This window comes from Oncorhynchus mykiss, chromosome 6 (assembly GCF_013265735.2).
Source record: "Oncorhynchus mykiss isolate Arlee chromosome 6, USDA_OmykA_1.1, whole genome shotgun sequence".
In the NCBI taxonomy this organism is placed as follows: domain Eukaryota; kingdom Metazoa; phylum Chordata; class Actinopteri; order Salmoniformes; family Salmonidae; genus Oncorhynchus; species Oncorhynchus mykiss.
The window spans coordinates 22873699-22895710 of NC_048570.1; the positions used below are offsets into that span (position 1 = coordinate 22873699).

The 22012-nt window shown below is 44.9% G+C and overlaps 2 protein-coding genes and 1 non-coding gene across 9 annotated transcripts in view; 1 reads left to right on the forward strand and 2 right to left on the reverse strand.

Moving 5' to 3' along the window:
• Positions 1-21325, reverse strand: part of LOC110525523 (cytospin-A) — a 46494-nt gene extending 25169 nt beyond the window's left edge. The window contains exons 1-13 of one of the 7 annotated variants that reach the window (XM_036979649.1): positions 21100-21325; positions 12845-12983; positions 12321-12459; positions 10569-12211; positions 8108-8315; positions 7718-7791; positions 7337-7512; positions 5873-6057; positions 5615-5718; positions 4504-4594; positions 3861-3956; positions 3476-3626; positions 2543-2645 (exon numbers count right to left, since the gene is read on the reverse strand). In XM_036979649.1, coding sequence (XP_036835544.1) covers positions 2543-2645; positions 3476-3626; positions 3861-3956; positions 4504-4594; positions 5615-5718; positions 5873-6057; positions 7337-7512; positions 7718-7791; positions 8108-8315; positions 10569-12211; positions 12321-12459; positions 12845-12973 — 3099 coding nt within the window. In that variant the 5' untranslated portion in view covers positions 12974-12983; positions 21100-21325. Of the gene's footprint in view, positions 1-2542; positions 2646-3475; positions 3627-3646; positions 3709-3860; positions 3957-4503; positions 4595-5614; positions 5719-5872; positions 6058-7336; positions 7513-7717; positions 7792-8107; positions 8316-10568; positions 12212-12320; positions 12460-12844; positions 16992-21099 lie in introns of those variants that run through there. The other 6 variants (XM_021605706.2, XM_036979650.1, XM_021605707.2 and 3 more) reach the window with 6 other exon arrangements.
• Positions 1-22012, forward strand: part of LOC110525522 — a 500086-nt gene that overhangs the window by 41369 nt on the left and 436705 nt on the right. The gene's annotated exons all lie outside the window — the stretch shown is intronic.
• LOC118965095 lies at positions 15397-15588 on the reverse strand. Its single transcript, XR_005052429.1, has one exon. It is a non-coding gene; the product is annotated as a U2 spliceosomal RNA (small nuclear RNA).

A 22012-nucleotide genomic window follows, 5' to 3' on the forward strand; every position in this document is an offset into this window, starting at 1 on the left:
ATCCCCACAGCGTGATGCTGCAACCTCCTTGCTTCACGGTAGGGATGGTGCCAGGTTTCCTCCAGATGTGACGCTTGGCATTCAGGCCAAAGAGTTCAGTCTTGGTTTCATCAGACCAGAGAATCGTGTTTCTCATGGTCAGTTTCCTTTAGGTGCCTTTTGGCAAATTCCAAGCGGGCTGTCATGTGGCTTTTACTGAGGACTGGTTTCTGTCTGGTGGAGTCCTTCTGGAAGGTTCTCCCAACTCCACAGAGGACCTCTGGAGCTCTGTCAGAGTGACCATCAGGTTCCTGGTCACCTCCCTGACCAAAGCCCTTCTCCCCCGATTTCTCAGTTTGGCCAGGTGGCCAGCTCTAGGAAGGGTCTTGGTGGTTCCAAACTTCTTCCATTTAAGAATGATGGAAGCCACTGTGTTCTTGGAGACCTTCAATGCTGCAGAAATGTTTTGGTACCCTTCCCCAGATCTGTGCCTCGACACAAGCCTGACTGAGCTCTACAGACAATTATTTTGACCTCATAGCTTGGTTTTTGCTCTGGAAGCTAAATAAACTCACACATGTTTAGGCGAGATGCTAGTTAGTGGAGTAGAACACTTGAAAAAGGAGAGCTGCACACCCTAGGAGCTCAGATGAAATAATTCAATAACCAACATTGACAGACAAGCGGTCTTCATCATTGGTTTTTGCTCTGACATGCACGGTCAACTGTGGGACCTTATATAGACAGGTGTGTGCCTTTCCAAATCATGTCCAATCAATTTAATTTACCTCAGGTGGACTCCAGTCAAGTTGTAGAAACGTCACAAGGATGATCAATGGAAACAGGATGCACCTGAGCTCAATTTCAAGTCTCATAGCAAAGGGTCTGAATACTTATGTTAATAAGGTAACGGTTTTTGAAATGTTCAAAATGTCTAAAAACCTGTTTTCGCTTTGTCATTATTGGATACTGTGTGTAGAGTTTTTATTTATCTATCAACTTTAAAATAAGGCTGTAACATAAAATGTGGAAAAAGGTCATTACCTTCCGAATGCACTGTAAATCTTTTGTCTTGCCCATTCACCTTCTGAATGGCACACGTACTGTACACAATCCATGTCTCAATTGTCTCAAGGCTTAAAAAGTCCTTCTTTAACCCATCTCCTACCCTTCATACAGTGATTGAAGTGGATTTAACAAGTGACATTTATAAGGGATCATAGCTTTCACCTGGTCAGTCTGTCATGAAAGCGCTAGTGTTATTAAATGTTTTGTATACTTAGTGTATGCTGATTGAGTATGATGTGTCTGCTCAAGTTAATCTGACCAGATGAAACGATCAATCAAATATATTTTATAAAGCCTTTTTACATCAGCAGCTGTCACAAAGTGCTTATACAGATATAGCAATGCAGATGTAGAAGCACAGGGGCTAGGAAAAACTCCCTAGAAAGACAGGAACCTAGAGAGGAACCAGGCTCAGAGGGGTGGCCAGTTCTCTTCTGGCTTTGCCGGCTGGAGATTAAAAGAGTACATGACCATTAAGGCCAGATAGTTCAAGATGTTCATAGATGACCAGCAGATAAGATGACTAGCAGGGTAAAATAATAATCAGTGGTTATAGAAGGTGTAACAGGTCAGCACCTCAGGAGTAAATATAAGTTGGCTTTTCATAGCCGAGCACTTAGTTGGTCGAGACAGCAAGTGTGGTAGAGAGAAAGAGTGCGATAGAAACTAGATTTCTGTTAGCACATTATAATCCTGGCAGGATTGTTTCCTCAGCTACAACAACAACAAAATAATTCCCCACAAAAAACAAAGATGGTTAGTTTCCATCCCACTAGCGCAATGCATTACATCCCAATGCTCTCCTCCCATCCAGGCAAACCACAGCTTTTCTGTCAGGCAGTTGAAAGGACGTGTGTAATTTGGCACAATTCCTGAAGAGGACCTCTGTAAAGGGGGAACCATGACGACCATTCACTCTCTGCACCAGAACCAACAAGACCATTGAAAACAAAGCTGTTTCAATATGATAGACTGAGTCTTAAAAACGTGCCCTAGATAGCAAATTCAACAAATCAATATAGTTGATTTATAGTAGCTAAATGTTTATTCCCTCTCTGGATGACGCTTGAAGCCGTTCCCAGGCACTGTTGGTCCAATCCCATGCTTTAGAGTAGGAGAGGAACTATAAGGACAACACAATAAAACTGACAAGTCCTCATAACATCGAGAATGGTTTAGGACTTGAAAAGGAGAGCATAAAGGATGCACTGATATAGGTGTCTGAGAGGGGCTCTTAAAACTCAATCAACTAGACACTGGAGGAATAAAGGACATTCTGACGCTATTCAACGCTATTGAATTAGACTGTCATTAATGAACCTCACACCAGATATTTTAACTTCTAAAAAAAAAAACATCCATTGGATCAGTCTCACTGTTGAGATATTTAACTAAATAAATGATTATCAACAGGCGAGTCAGTGACATGAGAGGTGAAATGACCCGAGATTTCATTCTCATCCCAACAGGTCTGTTCTGACTGAACGACACATACCTGGTACCCCTCAGTCTTCTTCTGGCACCACTTGAGCAGTGCGTTCCTCTTGGAACCCCCATACTCCCGGGCCAGGGCTGAGAGGGGGTCCTTCCGCTCCTCTCTGAACACAAATCACATAGGAAAGGGCAGAGTCATTTGAATTAATACACATATCCAGATTCCATGTACCTGGCTAGTCCACAAAGTCCATTGAAGCCTAAATGCTATAGTCAAAATCAGTGTTGTAGTACTCGAGACCGGTCTCCAGACCACACAGAGTGTCTCAGTCTCGACTAGGTCTCGGACAAATCAGGACTCGTCATTTCTTCCCGAGACCATTAATAATTATCAGCTCCTATTCAGTAAGCGCATAAAACCACTTGATCAGGCCTACTATCCACACTTAATTTAGGACACATTAATAGCTTTTTACCTACCTGGGCTTCCTACTTTAACATTACTGTCCTTTACTTCTGTTGAAAAAATATCCTCAAGCTTTGTTTGCGCTCGCCAGAATTTCCTTGCTTTGCTAGCATTCTCACTATTAGTAAGTTGAGACTGGGGAAGTTGTAGAGTGGCTCCCTATTTGCCCTCAGCTTGCATTCTGAATGTCTAAATATAAACACACAGAAACACTGGACATTTTCAACTCTTATTATGGTGGCGATTTGACACAATTACAATCATGGTCTTGAATTGGACTTTTTGTGCATTTTTCTGGTCCGGTCTTGACACACTCTCGAACCCCTCCCGGTCTTGACACACTCTCGAACCCCTCCCGGTCTTGACACACTCTCGAACCACTCCCGGTCTTGGGTTTGACTCGATTGAATCAGAATTGCTTTAAGTGGTCTCGAAAACAAAACTGGTAAAAATAGAATGTTAACCATACAAAGGACTTAGTGGACTCCTATGTATGGTATGAAAGTATGGAGCTGGTAAGGCTGTTACCGGAGGCGGCTGCGTGCAGTGGGGGTGACGGAGGCGGTGGGAGAGGAGGAGGACAGGGAGGAAGCAGAGCCCATGGCCATCAGAGAGGACGAGGTGCCACCCTCAGGGGCAGAGATGTCCCTCTTCATCTCCTCACTGCTCCTGCGGGACACTGGCCACCACACAAACAGACAACCATACAGTGTGGCTGACACGTCTTCACAGCAAGTGACACCTGAAAAGTCTGATCTGTGCTGTGTGTGCATGGTAGGGGAAGCAATTCAATCAAATATTTTGTCAAATGTCATTGATTTCTTTCTCAAAATGCACTTAATTTTACTGGCAACCATTTAGAAGAATTGCAGATTTATTTCAAGGTCAATTCCTATTTCCATGACTTTGATACCTGATATGGCCATGGCCTTAGATGAGTCCATGTTTGAGACCCTCTGCAGAGCAGAGGCAGGGCGGCTGGCAGAGGAGCCCCTAAGATGATGCTCTGCTGTGGAGGGAAGGACAGTGGCAATATTAACAACCCCACAACCAGTCAAGAAACAAATATGACTTTCAAGCAAGAGGGATGTGGGGTCAAAAGCAACATTCCAGGCCTGGAACTGTCAAGCACCATGGAAGGAAGTTAATTTTCCATGCAAGAAAACAGCCGGGACATTAAACGAAACATTGGAGGCTGTGACCACTATAGTACGTTCACATTTATAGGCCTTTGAACATGAAGTTAGCAGGGCTTCATGTTTACTCACCCATGGTGCTTTGTTACACCTCCCTCACCATATTAAAGTCAACATGAAGCTCTGCTGACTGACTGCACACTCGCCTCCTCAGGGGCTAATTACACCAACCCCCCTGCTTAAGGCAAGGCACCAACACACTCGCTGAGATATAGCCACATAATATGAGGACTCACCGAGGTCTAATGTCCAAGATGAAATTGTATTATTTTCCTGTGACATTAAAACGCCTCTCTCATTTTGTTCAAGAGAGACCGAATGAGATCCAGACATGGAGCTTGGTTTGTGCTACTGACTCACCTGGCATGCTGATGTCTGTGTAGCTGGGCCTTTTGTCATTCAGAGAGGAGAGGGGTTTGGCTGCTGAGATGGACCCAGTTATGGACTGTCTCTGAAATAGACCAACAATCATTTGATTAAAACTCTCACATACAAAATGTCTTCATCCTCCCAAAAAGAAGTAGCCTACTGTTTGCCATTTCTGGAAAAAGGCCCAGCTTGAGGAGATCATTTTGACAGCAGCACTAGCAGCCAGCCACTGGCAATAATCCCGTGACTGCAGAGGAGGTAAAAAAAAGAAAGATGCAACAACAAGACTGAAGACTTATGAAAGTTGTATATGAGGAAACAGAAAAACCCATCTCCCCCTGAACTCTGATCCTTTTATATGAGAACACCAGATTCTCTACTAGAATAATGCATGTAAAATATCGAAGGCTCAGATTTCCCCCCTCTTATCCACAGTATTACATGGCCTGACTGAATGTGTCCGTCTACTGTACAGCACCGCAAAGTTCATGACAAAGGTAGTAGTCCTTGAGCCATGAAGCTCATTATGTTCTCAAAAATGTGTGAGAGTTTAAAACATGAGAAAAATATTTTTATGGGGCAATTGAATGCACTGAGAAAGAATCTATGGATGATGTGGATGCACTGACACTAAGTCACTCTGGATAAGATAATCCACAAAATTACCAAAATGTAAGTGAAGGGAAAGTGAGGTAATGGAATTAAAGTGATGGGACAATACTCTCAATCAAAAACTCAATGTCTGTTCCATCTCACGGTCTGTGTATGAGGCAAGCCCAGCTGTGACAAAGTGCCAGAAGAGGAAATGCCCCCTGTAGAGTATTGGAGGTCTATAAACACTGGGAACATAGAACAACTCTTGACCTGGTGGTCAGAGTAACTCTTTAACTACTACACCGCTCCCCATCCTACACTGCTCTGGTGGGTTCTAAAAACACTCCATTTGATCTAGACCTTGGTAAGTAGTTCTGTGTGAATGACTGGTCTAGTGTAAGCCAGGGATTCTGTGTGTGTGTTTGACCAGATGCCTACATTTAGAGCTCGCCACGCAAATAAAACACACTGAAATGGGTCAGTGGGTCAAATGTTCTAGGTGATATACCTGCATGGGTGTGATGGCGGCAGCAGGAGGGGTCTTCATGGGGCTGGGGCTCAGGGGAGTGCGTGGTAATGTGACAGCAGGGGCAGAGGTCGGGGGGACTAGGCCTGTTGTGAACAGAAGAAGACACAAATCAGTCACATCAGGTAGAAATCCCACAGTAATAGAACTACACTGTATAAGGAGCAGTGATGCTTGGTAGGCTCATTACTAGGAATGTACAGGTCAAATTAGAAGTCAGAAAAGGGGTCCATATCTTACACTCGCAGGTTGGGGTACCTTGTGAGGAGGCATTGTCGAAGCTCTTGATGAGGGTTTTGACGGTGGGAGAGGGCTCTGAGGAGGTAGAGGAGCGACGGCTCAGGCCCATACCCTGCCTAAGTGCAGCCAGATCCCTCTCCACTGCATTCATGTAGTTATACACCCTGCCCCTCTCCTCATCCTGCCTGAGGAGACAAACAAAAACACACACATACAGACCAAGGGCACATCAGGTGTCACATCACCCATTTCATGTGTATGAAAATACAGACCAGCACATCCAGCTTGATCAATGTGACTATCACTGTTAAACCCAAACCTGCAGATACATCTCCCTTAATGGCCTCCAACTGCTCTTAAAACGCAAGTAAAACTAAATGCATGCTATTCAACCGATCACTGCCCGCCCGTCCAGCATCACTACTCTGGACGACTCGGACTTAGAATATGTGGACAACTACAAATACCTAGGTGTCTGGTTAGACTCACATTAAGCATCTCCAATCCAAAATTAAATCTAGAATCGGCTTCCTATTTCACAACAAAGCATCCTTCACTCATGCATGCCGATCCTCGACTTCGGTGATGTAATCTATAAAATAGCCTAGAACACTCTACTCAACAAACTGGATGCAGTCTATCACAGTGCCATCCGTTTTGTCACCAAAGCCCCATATACTACCCACCATTGCCACCTGTACACTCACATTGGTTGGCCCTCGCTTCATACTCGTCGCCAAACCCAGTGGCTACAGGTTATCTACAAGTCTCTGCTAGGTAAATCCCCACCTTATCTCTGCTCACCATAGCAGCACCCACTCATAGCACGTGCTCCAGCAGGTATATCTCACTGGTCACCCCCAAAGCCAATTCCTCCTTTGGTCACCTCACCTTCCAGTTCTCTGCTGCCAATGACTGGAACAAACTGCAAAAATCTCTTAAGCTGGAGACACATATCTCCCTCACTAGCTTTAAGCATCAGCTGTCAGAGCAGCTCACAGATCACTGCACCTGTACATTGCCCATCTGTAAACAGCCCATCTATCTACCTAGCTCATCCCCATACTGTATTTATTTATTTAGCTCCTTTGCACCCCAGTATCTCTACTTGCACATTAATCTTCTGCACATCTACCATTCCAGTAATTAGTTGCTATATTGTAATTACTTCACCACCATGGCCTATTTACTGCCTTAACTCCCTTATCTTACCTCATTTGCACTCACTGTATATAGACTTTTTGTTTTCTTTGTTCTACTGTATTATTGACTATGTTTGTTTATTCCACGTGTAACTCTGTTGTTGAATTGTGTCGAATTGCTATGCTTTATCTTGGCCAGGTCACAGTTGCAACTAGCCTACCTGGTTAAATTATTAAATTTTTTAAAATGATCACAATACAGCTGGCGTCGGCTGACGAGACACTTGGAATCAAGCACAGCTTGTTCCTCAGTGTCTCTTACTTGCGGTTCTTGACTTCCTCCAGCTCCTTGCCCAGCTTCTCGTTCTTCTCCTGGGCCTCGCGGAGACGGTGACGCATATCCCCAATCTCCTCCTGTGCTTCCGACTTGATGTCATTAGCGATAACCACGGCCGTCTGCAGATCAGCCTGGAACTGACGCCACTCTGCCGACTCTTCCTGAACACACACAGCGAAACAAAACAAACAAGCGCATCATGAGATACGGCCCTCAATACTGAGGCAGAATTTTTTTGGGGGAACCAAACGTCATTATATTGCTTTCTAGTGAATTCCAGTTGTAATGAACATGGCCCAAACCATAGTGCTGTTGTGCTTGACCGTGTCAGTGAACCCTGGTCCTCAGATGGCCCTGTCCACTCACCCTCAGCCTCCGGTGGAGGATCTTAATCTCCCGCTCCATGTCATGCTTCTGGTCCTGCAGTTTTTTCACAGAGTCTGAGGGAGGAAGCAGATACATGGCTGAGTTCATGTGAACAGGCCACAGGATATATTCACACGCAGCACAGGAAGATACGTGTGCCTTTTATTAGCCTGAGTGACTTATAACCACACAAATAAACAAAGGTGCAAGTACAGAAATCTCTTATTCTAACAGAGGACTATTCACACTTTCCTCAGGCTGCAAGAAGCCTGACAGCCACCATGTGGGCAAAAGTGGAAAATGCATTGTGTGGCTCCAGTGATATGTGATTTAATGACGCGGTTCTATGATGCTGTGCCATGTTTCCCCCCCTGGCCCGAGCCCACTCACTCTCCAGGTCTGTGATGACGAGGTTGTCGTGGAGTTTGACTGCTCGGTGCTGCTCCACCTCATCCTCCAGCTCAAATATGGTCTCCTTCATGTCCCCGATCTCAGTCTCCTTCTCCAGCAGCTCACCGCGCTGTTTCTCCAGCCCACGCTTCTGCTCAGCCATCTGCTTCTGTACCTGTTCCTGGAAGTCCTGGTACTCCCCATCCAGCTGCACACACCACCCAGGACAGAAGAAATCAATCCTCTCATTCATTAACTAATGGCCCAAATGAATACTCATTCTCCCCCCCCCCCAGTAGTGAGGGAATACAGTGGTTCGTCCTTTAAAAGTTGCGGCGCAGCTTGTATGGTGCTGCAGAATTCTATGGCACGTTATTTAAGTGTGAACCACTGGTGCCATTAATGCTAGTTAGTGCTAGTTTGACCACCAGCGGGCATCTTTGAGAAGCATTTGATAGCCTTCAATAGTGGCTGTATTAGAGAATTGAAAACCTTTTTTGTAAGAAAATAGTATATGGGACTGATTAAGAAATCTTGCTTAATTCATTTAATAAAAATGGTGTTTCTATTCCAAGAAAAACCCTCTGAATTTCCATTAGGATGGAACGGAAAAAATGGTGCTGTACAACGTGACGGTCGGGAGTAGGCTACAGTACTGGGCTATTTAGCTAAAGAATCCCCGTGTCATGCGGGCACGTGGGAGACCGGGGTTCAATTCCCCGATGGGGAGGAAGGAGTCGGCTGTCCTTGTAAATAAGAATTTGTTCTTAACTGGACTTGCCTAGTTAAATATAGGTTACACTAAGAGCATAACATCTCTACACCCTAATTGAATAATTGTCGTCTAACCAATACCCAAACAGAAATTCAGTCAAAATAAAAATCTAATTGATTTAGACCAGTCCCCACGCTCGTCTCAGAGCAGTGATAAAATAGTTGAAGGCTTTTTCTTCTAACTCCAATATGCTCTTTAAATAAATAAGACTTACACCGCTTTTAACAGCACATTACTCAACACTAGTGAGACTCATGTCGCCTACGGTAGGCCTACAGTATATTGAAAAATATGAAGTGACTCTCCGCCAATAATTACAGAGGATATTTCTGTAATTCACCAATATTTATTCCCCTAGTAATTTGTTATGGATCCATAACTAAATAAACATCGGCATTTTGAAAGAGTATTTTTATCATTATTTTATTAACGAAAGCATAAAGATGCCATTATTAGTAACATTGTTTTACTTTTAACGTGCAGACTGGCACTAAGCACCCCCCCTCCCCATGGGCTAGGTCGGTCTTCTGTGCGTGGCTCTGCGGCCCATCCCGTGCCCCCTGCCCTCATGCCTTTAACCTTGCACCCTTTCAATGGATACAGCTGGAGAACTGCAAGGCAATCCCATTATGCGCCAATCAGGAGCTATGACCAATATATATTGTCCTGCTAATAACAGGGTTAATAATGTGTTGAATATCCAAGGGGCTTTCATATAATTCTAAATGAATAATAAATCACTTTGTTTAAGCCAATAACAATATTTTGGAGATGAATTTGTTTTCAAATAAAGTAAAATGAGCGAGAAAAGGGCCATTCTTGAACACGGGGTGCGATATTTACTAATTTGTTATTTAGAATGGATTTATTTCTATTGAGTCATTCTGATGGCAGAGTCAGGATTTGACAAAAATAGCATGAATTCAAAGACCCATCCTGCCTGGTGTCAATGTTATAGGCTGGTGGCGGTGGTCTACCGCCATCTGATCTGCAGCAACTATGCGATGCCATCACATCAGCATAGACCAACATTCCTGTGGATCTTTTCCAACTTGTAGAATCCATGCCCCAAATAATTCAGGCTGTTCTGGAGGAAAAGGTGGGTCTGTCCCAGTACTAGATGGGTGTACCTAATAAACTGACCAGTGAGTGCATAGAGCAGACAGATGCATTTCTATGAAAGCTTTAAAGTAACTGTCCAGTGAAAATGTAACTTTTAAAAGTTCATATTCTGTTAACTCATACCCAAATAATGTTGTTGACTCATCCTATAAGCATAAATTAAAGAAAACAAATACTTAAACCCCACCTAAAAAATGCTTTCTATTTCCTCATAATGTGATGTCATGTTGGCTCATTTGCTGAGCTGGCCAATCAGCTGTTTACTTGTCATGAATATTCTTAATGACCGGTATACGGCCACACCATTCTGCTGTTGGGTACGACCCATACCATTCAAACACAGAAAAGCTGATTTTTAACATACTTAATTTAAAAAATTGGAAGGAAAACTATTTCACTCATAATGAATTAAAAACACTGGACAGTTACTTTAAGGTGGTATAGAGGAAAGTGGACTTTTATGAACTTTTCACAAGTTGGATACAGGAGACAGAAGCAACCATCAAAAGGGTTGGATGAAGGAAAGTGTACTACCCCTGTAGGATAGTGTGTGCGTGGACTCACCTTATTGAGGGTGTCCTGCAGCCTGGTGACATCACTGCAGGCGTGGCCCAGGTCCTCCTGCAGTTTGGCAGCCCTGCCCTCTGCCTCCTCCTTGTCCAGCCGAACACCCTCCAGCAGCTGGCAGATGTCACTCTTGTCTCCAGAGTTGTGGATGGAGTAGAGCTCAGCCACCTTCTGCCTCTCCTGGTCCAGCTGGGCCCTGCAGCGGCTCAGCTCTACCTGGTCACTGCTCACCGCCGCCTTGTACTCCTCCAGCGCTGCCACCATGGCCCCCCGGTCCTGCCTCTCTGACTCCATGATGCGCTCCATGTGGTGGTTTCTCTCCTTCAGAGCGCCGATCAACTCCTGGGCCTCGGCGTTGTCCTGCTCAGCCATCTTTAGTGTGTTGCTGAGGTGCTGCTGCACCCCCAGTAGCTGCTCCCTGTCGAAGCGGGCGTTGTCGGCCAGGTCCACGTAGCGCTGCTCCAGCTCCATGTAGCGGCCGCTCTTGATGTCCTCCTCCAGGACGTAGGACACGTGGTGATCGTCCAGCAGAGAGCGGAAGTACTCAATCTGCCGGCCGTAGTGCTCCAGCTTGTCGCTCTGCTGACACAGAGAGTCCATGAGGATTACCTTCTCTTCCCCTAGCCTTTCGTTCTCTCCATTCAGCTCCTGGGTGATCTGCTGCAGGTCAGCCAGCTCCTGTAGTGTAGCCTGCAGCTCCTCGGCCGTGCTGTGCTGGTTCTCCTCCATTTGGTGGATTCGCTCTGTCAGGCAGGCCAAAGACACCTCGCTGGCGTTGCCGCTGCTGCCCCGGCACGAGCGTTCTCGGCTGGGCAGGCTCTCAGACTCGGAGGAGGAGGAGGCTCCGGAGGGGGCGTCCAGGGCGTCGTCGCTGGATGTGACACCCTGGTAGACCTCGCTGGACTCACTGTCCAAGTTGTCCAATGAACCACCGTGCTGTTGGTCCGTCAGCAGGTCCTCCAGGGAGCCCGGAGCAGAGCCCTCCACAGAGGACGTAAGGGTACCAGTGCACCTGCCATCGCTGTGTCTGCTGCTGGCAGCCAGGTCTGGGCTCAGGGAGGCGTAGTTAAAGAGCTTGTCAGAGCCATCCAGCCTCTGCTCCAGGGAGAAGCCAAGCGCATTGAGCCGGTCCTTCAGCATGCGGTTCTCACTCTTCAACAGGTTCAGCTCCTCACGGATGGCATGGTTCTGATCCTGCAGGAGGAGCAGCGTGGACTCCACGTCCGCTGCTGTGATGGCCGACACCTCCCTCTCCAGGGACTTCTCCTCCCCCCTTCCGCCTTCTCCCTCCTCTGGGGGCACCTCTTCCCGTCCCAGGCCCAGCTGAGCCCTCATATCTCTCAGCTCACTGCGTAGGTGCAGGATCTCCACGTCTTTGCTCTTGGCCAAACCCAGCAGGTCCTCCACCTTGGCCTCCAGGGCCACCTTGTCACTGATCTGTCTGTCTGATTTAGACTTGTTCATGCGGCCCTCTGACTCTGCTAGCTGCTGGCTGCGAGAGCACTTTCCCTGGGCCACATCTCCCTGCCCTGCCCCTGATGACTGCTTCTTACTAGGCGATGTTCTGGATGTCCGCAGACGATCCCTTGATGAGTTGGGCTCCTTGGAGGTCGAGGACGTCACACGTTTGGCTGAGGAACCTTGTAAAAAGAGAGCAAGCATGAAATGCAGAGTAATAATAAATATGATGAAAATATACTAGAGCATTAGAGGTTAGTCAACTAATATAAAGATATAAACAAATAATACCTGTGCTAGTCTTTGGTTTACTGTCTGGGTTACCATTGCTGTTCCCCGTGGAGGCAGTCCTCTTATTCTTGGTCACAGTGCGGTTCGTAGCTGGAGTTCCCCCTGCCATTGCTGCTAGCAGATCATCATTGCTTTTAACCTGGAGAACAATCACATGAGAAAGATCACTTTAATACCACTCCCACTGATCCAGCCAGCCACCAGAAGAATAACTTAGCAATGTTCGGTACCATGGTAAACATGTACAAATGGGTGTTAGCCATTGTATTTTTAAGCAATAAAGCATGGGGGCGTGGGGGGGTGGCATATGGCCAAAATAAAACACAGCTAAGGGCTGTTCTTAGGCACGACGCAACGTAATTAGAGCAGTAACAAGAAATGTTTTGTCATACCCATGCTATACGGTCTGATATACCATGGCTAATTAGCATTCAGAGCTCGAACCATCCAGTTTCTAATACATAATATGGTAGAAGTGTACCTGGCTTAGTAACAAAAAGTGTAGTGAGATAATAGAAGTGTACCTTTGACAGTGGTGCTGTTGTGGTGGTCTTGGCTGCAGCCTTGCCGGTGGTTCCTGTAGCAGTGCCTTCAGTCTTCCCCCTCTCTCCACTCTGAGCCTTAGTCCCCACCGGCCTGCCTGTCTTCTTCATACTGGGCTCTCTGATACCCATACATTTACACCTCAGTGTGGACACACAAAAGAGGTTTCCATAAAAAGGAAAACACCTTATCTCCACAAGTCTGGAAAACAAGGCTTTCTCCTCTGGAATTCATCTTGCTCAGTCTCAGGTTTCCTGTCAACTCCACTAGATGGCAGTCACTGGCTGGTTTGGGTCTAACTGGGGTTGTTCTGCGGTCAGAAGTTCTTACTGTCACAGATGAAGATTTAATACACAATCCATGTGTATTAGCTCACATCTCACCCAGGTGCATGGACAACTGGCCTTGCTGTCATGATGACCAAGGTAGGGAAAGTATTTGGGGCTTTATAACAGCAGAGCTTATAAAACAGTGTTAAAGGACAAATGAGGCAGTCTTTTTCATCCTGAAAAAAATAAAATCACCCCAAGCAGTAAGAAAAATAGGCTAGGTGTTGCGCACAAGAACATTTGACTTTTTGTCTTCAAGGAATGGTTGTGTAACATTGAGAATAGCACTGAGAATAGCCTAAAAATAAACAAAATCTGCTAAATGGGTGAACCAATTAGTGGGGTAATGGCTTTCCAAAAGGATCGGCAAGGCAATACAGTTCTTAGAGAAATGGACATAGTTTAAATTTAAATTATACTGCCGGAGACGAGGGGGAGGGTCTCAGTAAAACCTTTCTTCTGTATGCTCTCCCCTAAGATTCCTACAATCGAACCCAACCTGCTGCTTCTGGCTATACTATACCTCACTGCATAGCCTGTGACCATTAAACCAAAACAGTCTTTCTGGGTATCTTTGTGCCTGCTCTTAAGATGGGTGCAGATGGAAGTACCAACTCTCTGCCTGGAAAGTCTCATTGTTTAATCAATTAAGACGACAAAAAGTTAAGAGTAAATATTATACTTGCTTCATTTGAAAATATAAAATGACATAGGGAGCATTTCTGGTTAAAGACAATTATCTGTGCCTGTGACAAAGTGAACTTTTCCTAAACTCTTTTGTTTGGCGTATTAAGAAATTCCAACTTGAAGCCAAAACTCTTTCAATTCTCTTTCGTCTTTAGACTAACTGACATAATCCATCAAAAAGAGTTGCAAATAAAGAGAACACGCTGTCTGGTCCTTGTGCTGGAGTTATGAGATCTTTCCAGAGCTTCTCTAACAGTTCCCCGTTGTCCTCCCTCACCTCATTTATGGCAGAGCAGCAGAGGGCTTGTGCTCATGAGGAGTGGGCCTAAACTCTGCCTAATGTTTCTCAGCTGTGCGCAAGTGTGTGTGTGTGTGTGTGTGTGTGTGTGTGTGTGTGTGTGTGTGTGTGTGTGTGTGTTGCAACCCTGTGGTGGGGAGGTGCTTGTTTATTCAGACCCCCCATTGAAATATATCTAGTGTACACATTCCTGAACAGCCAGAGGGCAAAGAGACAGGCCAGACCGTGAATGTTGAAATAACTAAAGGGAAATACAATACAGTAACAAACATTCCACTTATTGGCAGTATTAATGTAAAACTTAGCATTGGAATATTCCTTTACAGTTGCCCCTATAATGCAAAACAAAAACACAGAAATAGGGACATCTTGCAACAATGAGTGTTCTTACTGAAGCCTATACATCCCAGTCAGGTGTGGGTAGGCCTGTTCTCACCTCCATCTGACCTCTGTTTGGATTGTGCAATGCATATTGCCAGCTGCTGACATGGGCTCTCAACACACATACTGGGTAGGCTACAGTTGTCTGTAGCAGTTGTCTGTGGCTCAGATGTGAGTCAAACCAGATCACCCAAACACACAACCTGGACCTAGAGGGCTGCTCTTTTCTGTAACTATGAATGAATGGGACTGGGTGACAGAGACTGGGGAATAAACTGACCTTCAGTCTATGCTCACTCTTCATAGAGTAACATGATGGAATGTCTTCTGTAGACCATCAGGATCAGGTGTGAAGTAATACTTCAAGGCCTTTCTTATAGTCAACATACACTGTGTATACTAACCTCTGATCTCACAGTCAAACATCTTCCAAAGCCAAAGAGCCAGTCCTAACAGATCCAACCAAGACATTTTTCCTTTTAAGATCACAAGGTCCAACCGAAATGTGACTTCCACTTATCTCAACCCGTCCAAAAGATACACATACCTCTACAGGATAGGAGAGGTTGGAGGAGGGGGCTGCCACACTGGGCACCTGTTGAGCAGTTGTTTTGGGGGGTTAAGTGCCTTTCTCAAGGGCACAACAGCTGGCAATGGCATTTAGGATTTGATACCAGCAGCAACCCTCCAGTTGCCAGCTCACTTCAGACCAGAGATTTGACCTGGCAACCCTCTGGTGACCCCCTGAAAAGTGGTGCACCATTCCCAGGGGTACTCCAATACCGGGTAGATGCTGAACAAGGCAGTTAACCCACTGTTCCTAGGCCGTCATTGTAAATAAGAATTTGTTCTTAACTGACTTGCCCAGTTAAATAAAGGTTAAATAAGTGGAGCAACTCCCATTTCCCACTCCCTATTTGAAAACCCCATTTAATAAGTAATCACCCAACGGGGGATGTATTAGATAAACTGATAAGAACAGATACTACACTTGATTAGGGTTGCAAAATTCTGGCAACCTTCAATAAATTCCCTGGTTTTCTAGAAATCCTGGTTGGAGGATTCCGCATTTTTCTGCTTATTCCCTCCTGGTTCCGGGATCCTCCAAATGGGATTTTGGGAAACCAGGGAATTTATTGAAAGTTCCTGAATTTTGCAACCCTACACTTGATCTTAGCCAAGTTAACCCTATCATGTACCTATTATGCTGGATTGGGAAACACTGTGCTATGCAGTGCAAACAGAAAACATGGCTAGGACCGTCTTGTATGGGAGGTTAGGGGATTTTGGTGAACAACTCACAAAGGAGGACACAATCACACATGCACAAACATATTCTGTTTAAAGGGGGAATTGGCTCTGGAAGCCAAAACAGCCAAATACTCCCTCTAAATCGATTCTCAATTATGGTCCAGTTCTAGAAACATAAATCCCTCTATTTTCATATCATGTCAAAATATTTTCACAAATCCAAAATACACCCTGACTGTTTTAACCCGCTTTAACACATTTGCAGCCAACAATATTTTTCAGTGACAACTTTGTGGCATCGTTCTTCCGTTTACAGGTGTTCGGAGACACAGATAGCTAATTAGCACAGATAGCCCACTCCGTCTTCCATCTGTTTTCTGTAAACAAGCGCTGTAACATGGAAATATGACCATGTGGGAACACTAACCCTATAAAAGGTGTGTATCAATTAAACTTTTTTTATTATTACTCGCCGATATGAAAGATAAGGTTTCAAAACCGTACCGCGAGCGATGGTGTGTATGCTCAGACCAAGCATTGCGGCTCTTAACAAAACTTACCCTACAGAAGCCTTCGTCCAATGACTTATATATAATGGAACTGAGTGTCATGACCAAGGGCTAGTGCTGAGGGAACCTCCAGCTTTAGGAATGTGCTTTGTTTGGCAGGGGTTTCCTTTCAAACTGCAAGAGGAACATTTCCAAGAACTGAAGATTTTTCACTTTGGGACATTTTTCCAAAAGGCAGGCTGCAGAGACACTGTAGGCTAGGCCTAATACCTATTGCATAAGTCACATTCATTGGACAAGACATTGAAGAGCAGGTCATAAAAATATAGCTTAATGATGCACTACGCAGAAATTTCCCCACCTTTTCCTGGTTGGTGGGGCCTAAAATTCTAATAGTTCACTTAATTTCAGTTTGTGACAAAACAAGCTAGTGTAGAGAATCATTGTACCATCTAAAGCGCTGTGAAATATATTTTCCAGAACCAAAAATATTGTATTAACAGCTGGTGTACAAAACCAAAACTATACCGAACAACAATATAAAATGCAACAGCCACACTCAGGCTCTGTGTGTAGTTAATCCGACCCTCCCTGCCTAGTCAACGCCATTTTATCTGCTGTTGTTGTGCTAGCTGATTAGCTGTTGTTGTCTCACCTACTGTTTTAGCTAGCTCTCCCAATTCAACACCTGTGATTACTGTATGCCTCGCTGTATGTCTCTCTCAAATGTCAATATGCCTTGTATACTGTTGTTCAGGTTAGTCATCATTGTTTTAGTTTACAATGGAGCCCCTAGTTCCACTCTTCATACCCCTGATACCTCCTTTGTCCCACCTCCCACACATGCGGTGACCTCACCCATTACAACCAGCATGTCCAGAGATACAACCTCTCTCATCATCACCCAGTACCTGGGCTTACCTCCGCTGTACCCGCACCCCACCATACCCCTGTCTGCGCATTATGCCCTGAATATATTCTACAGAACTAAGAACAGATATAGCTCTTGGTTCACTCCAGACCTGACTGCCCTCGACCAGCACAAAAACATCCTGTGGCGGACTGCAATAGCATTGAATAGTCCCCGCGATATGCAACTGTTCAGGGACGTCAGGAACCAATACACGCAGTCAGTCAGGAAAGCTAAGGCCAGCTTCTTCAGGCAGAAATTTGCATCCTGTAGCTCCAACTCCAAAAAGTTCTGGGACACTGTGAAGTCCATGGAGAACAAGAGCACCTCCTCCCAGCTGCCCACTGCACTGAGGCTAGGTAACACGGTCACCACCGATAAATCCATGATTATCGAAAACTTCAACAAGCATTTCTCAACGGCTGGCCATGCCTTCCGCCTGGCTACTCCAACCTCAGCCAACAGCTCCGCCCCCCCCGCAGCTACTTGCCCAAGCCTCTCCAGGTTCTCCTTTACCCAAATACAGATAGCAGATGTTCTGAAAGAGCTGCAAAACCTGGACCCGTACAAATCAGCTGGGCTTGACAATCTGGACCCTCTATTTCTGAAACTATCCGCCGCCATTGTCGCAACCCCTACTACCAGCCTGTTCAACCTCTCTTTCATATCGTCTGAGATCCCCAAGGATTGGAAAGCTGCCGCAGTCATCCCCCTCTTCAAAGGGGGAGACACCCTGGACCCAAACTGTTACAGACCTATATCCATCCTGCCCTGCCTATCTAAGGTCTTCGAAAGCCAAGTCAACAAACAGGTCACTGACCATCTCGAATCCCACCGTACCTTCTCCGCTGTGCAATCTGGTTTCCGAGCCGGTCACGGGTGCACCTCAGCCACGCTCAAGGTACTAAACGATATCATAACCGCCATCGATAAAAGACAGTACTGTGCAGCCGTCTTCATCGACCTTGCCAAGGCTTTCGATTCTGTCAATCACCATATTCTTATCGGCAGACTCAGTAGCCTCGGTTTTTCTGATGACTGCCTTGCCTGGTTCACCAACTACTTTGCAGACAGAGTTCAGTGTGTCAAATCGGAGATGCTGTCCGGTCCTCTGGCAGTCTCTATGGGGGTGCCACAAGGTTCAATTCTCTGTATATATCAATGATGTTGCTCTTGCTGCGGGCGATTCCCTGATCCACCTCTACGCAGACGACACCATTCTATATACTTCCGGCCCGTCCTTGGACACTGTGCTATCTAACCTCCAAACGAGCTTCAATGCCATACAACACTCCTTCCGTGGCCTCCAACTGCTCTTAAACGCTAGTAAAACCAAATGCATGCTTTTCAACCGTTCGCTGCCTGCACCCGCACGCCTGACTAGCATCACCACCCTGGATGGTTCCGACCTTGAATATGTGGACATCTATAAGTACCTAGGTGTCTGGCTAGACTGTAAACTCTCCTTCCAGACTCATATCAAACATCTCCAATCGAAAATCAAATCTAGAGTCGGCTTTCTATTCCGCAACAAAGCCTCCTTCACTCACGCCGCCAAACTTACCCTAGTAAAACTGACTATCCTCCCGATCCTCGACTTCAGCGATGTCATCTACAAAATTGCTTCCAACACTCTACTCAGCAAACTGGATGCAGTTTATCACAGTGCCATCCGTTTTGTCACTAAAGCACCTTATACCACCCACCACTGCGACCTGTATGCTTTAGTCGGCTGGCCCTCGCTACATATTCGTCACCAGACCCACTGGCTCCAGGTCATCTACAAGTCCATGCTAGGTAAAGCTCCGCCTTATCTCAGTTCACTGGTCACGATGGCAACACGCGCTCCAGCAGGTGTATCTCACTGATCATCCCTAAAGCCAACACCTCATTTGGCCGCCTTTCGTTTCAGTTCTCTGCTGCCTGTGACTGGAACGAATTGCAAAAATCGCTGAAGTTGGAGACTTTTATCTCCCTCACCAACTTCAAACATCTGCTATCTGAGCAGCTAACCGATCGCTGCAGCTGTACATAGTCCATCGGTAAATAGCCCACCCAATTTACCTACCTCATCCCCATACTGTTTTTGTTTATTTACTTTTCTGCTCCTTTGCACACCAATATCTCTACCTGTACATGACCATCTGATCATTTATCGCTCCAGTGTTAATCTGCAAAATTGTAATTATTCGCCTACCTCCTCATGCCTTTTGCACACATTGTATATAGACTCCCCCTTTTTTTTCTATTGTGTTATTGACTTGTTAATTGTTTACTCCATGTGTTGTCTGTTCACACTGCTATGCTTTATCTTGGCCAGGTCGCAGTTGCAAATGAGAACTTGTTCTCAACTAGCCTACCTGGTTAAATAAAGGTGAAATAAAAAATAAATAAAAATGTAAAGCGTTGGTCCCATGTTTCATGAGCTGAAATAAAAGATCCCAGATATTTTCCATACGCACAAAAAGCTTATTTCTCAAATGTGGTGCACAAATTAGTTTCCGTCGCTATTAGTGTGCATTTCTCTTTTATCAAGATAATCCATCCACCTGACAGGTGTGGAATATCAAGAAGATAATTAAACAGCATGATCATTACACAGGTGCAGCTTGTGCTGGGGACAACGAAAGGCCACTAAAATGTGCTGTTTTGTCACACAACACAATGCCACAAATGTCTCCAAGTTGAGGGAGAGTGCAATTGGCATGCTAACTGCAGGAATGTCCACCAGAGCTGTTGGCAGAGAATTTAATGTTAATTTCTCTATCATAAGAAAAACGTTGTTTTAGAGACTTTGGCAGTACGCCCGACCGGCCTCACATCCGTAGACCACGTAACCACGGCAGCCCAGGAATTCCACATCCGTCTTCTTCAACTGCGGGATCGTCTGAGACCAGCCACCCGGACAGCTGATGAAACTAAGTATTTCTGTCTGTAATAAAACCCTTTTGTGGGGAGAAACTATTTCAGATTGGTTGGACCTGGCTCCCAGATTGGCCCCTGCCCTCCCATTGGCAAGACCCTGCCCAGTCATGTGAAATCCATAGATTAGGGCCTAATTAAATCTATTTCAATTGACTGATTTCCTTATATAAACTATAACTCAGTAAAATCGTTGCGTTTATATTTTTGTTCAGTATAAAATATGCAAAAACGAAACTTTAACATCTTTTTAGACTTACTTTCAATGAGAATTACAGATTTAACATTTATGCGAGTTTGGTCGGGTTGCCCAAAAAGTATTATTTCATTAAGTCAAATAAAGTTGTCAGTTAATAAAAGATCGACTCACAATTATTCTACTGTATGAGAACAGTGTGCGTTTTAACAAAAATAAGTATGGCCTTTAAAGAAATCTCTAAATTGCATGCGGTAATGAGTGACATGCTTCAAGTTCAAGGAATCAAACATTTAATTACATGACAATTGGTTACTAATGTAATGACATTTGAAATAGAGCAGTTGATAGAATGTCACCCAATTTACCTTGCTTGTCAGCTATCAATCTAATAGCTTGCTGCCAACATTTTGTTACCTAGCCAAACGCTTGTTTTCCCAGTGCTTGTATATGACTAACTAGCAGACATAGTTACGACACGGACTACATTACTTTTAGCTCTATTTTCTAATCACGTCAGCTAGCCATCGTTTTAGCACGCAAATCAATCAATACAGCCACTCATGAGTTGTCAGCTAACGTGGCTAACCATTTAAATTAGCTAACGTTAGCTGCGTCAAACTATTCAGCTATAATACTAACTAATTAGCTAGACAAAAATACACCCACCTAGCTAGTTGAATATTCCAGGAGACGTGAACGCTGCAAGGTTTTCATTAGCTTAACAGCTATCTAGCTGGCTAAAAGTCATACCTTGTTCTTGGCTTTTTCCATTTGATCCTTGAAGATTAAAGATGACTTCCGGGGTGCGAGTACATCTGAAGAAAGCTTTGTAGCCAAGACAGATAGCTACTGGAGATTATCCCAATGTTTCCATTGCAGCTGCATTGGTCCATCTGACACGATGCTTTTCAGTTGTCAATGCAGCAACTAACAGCAGCCTGATGCTTGCTTAGTCAGTGCAATCCGGGATCCTTGGGACGTCCCTACCCCTACATTAAAACCCCTTCACAGAGCCTTGCCCTGGTCTGGAGAGCATCGTTCATAGATGCGTATTCTAGCCCTTCTATCTCCATCTTCTTCTTCTGTGTATTTTATATGGCTGTTGGCAACCAAACTATCTCCATCTAGAGCCCAACTCTAGTTGAGGGCAGGTTATACAGTATATATGAATGAGATGTATTTATTTTATTTCACTCTTATTTAACCAGGTAGGCTAGTTGAGAACAAGTTCTCATTTGCAACTGCGACCTGGCCAAGATAATGCAAAGCAGTTCGACACATACAACAACAGAGTTACACATGGTATGAACAAAACATACAATCAATAATAGGGTAGGAAAATCTATATACAGCATGTGCAAATGAGGTAGGATAAGAGACGTAAGGCAATAAATAGGCCATGGTGGCAAAGTAATTACAATATAACAATTACACACTGGAATGGTAGGATGTGCAGAGGATGAATGTGCAAGTTGAGATACTGGGGTGCAAAGGTGCAAGATAAATAAGTAAATAAATACAGTATGGGCTATTTACAGATGAGCTATGTACAGGTGCAGTGATCTGTGAGCTGCTCTGACAGCTGGTGCTTAAAGCTAGTGAGGGAGGTAAGAGTCTCCAGCTTCAGAGATTTTTGCAGTTCGTTCCAGTCATTGGCAGCAGA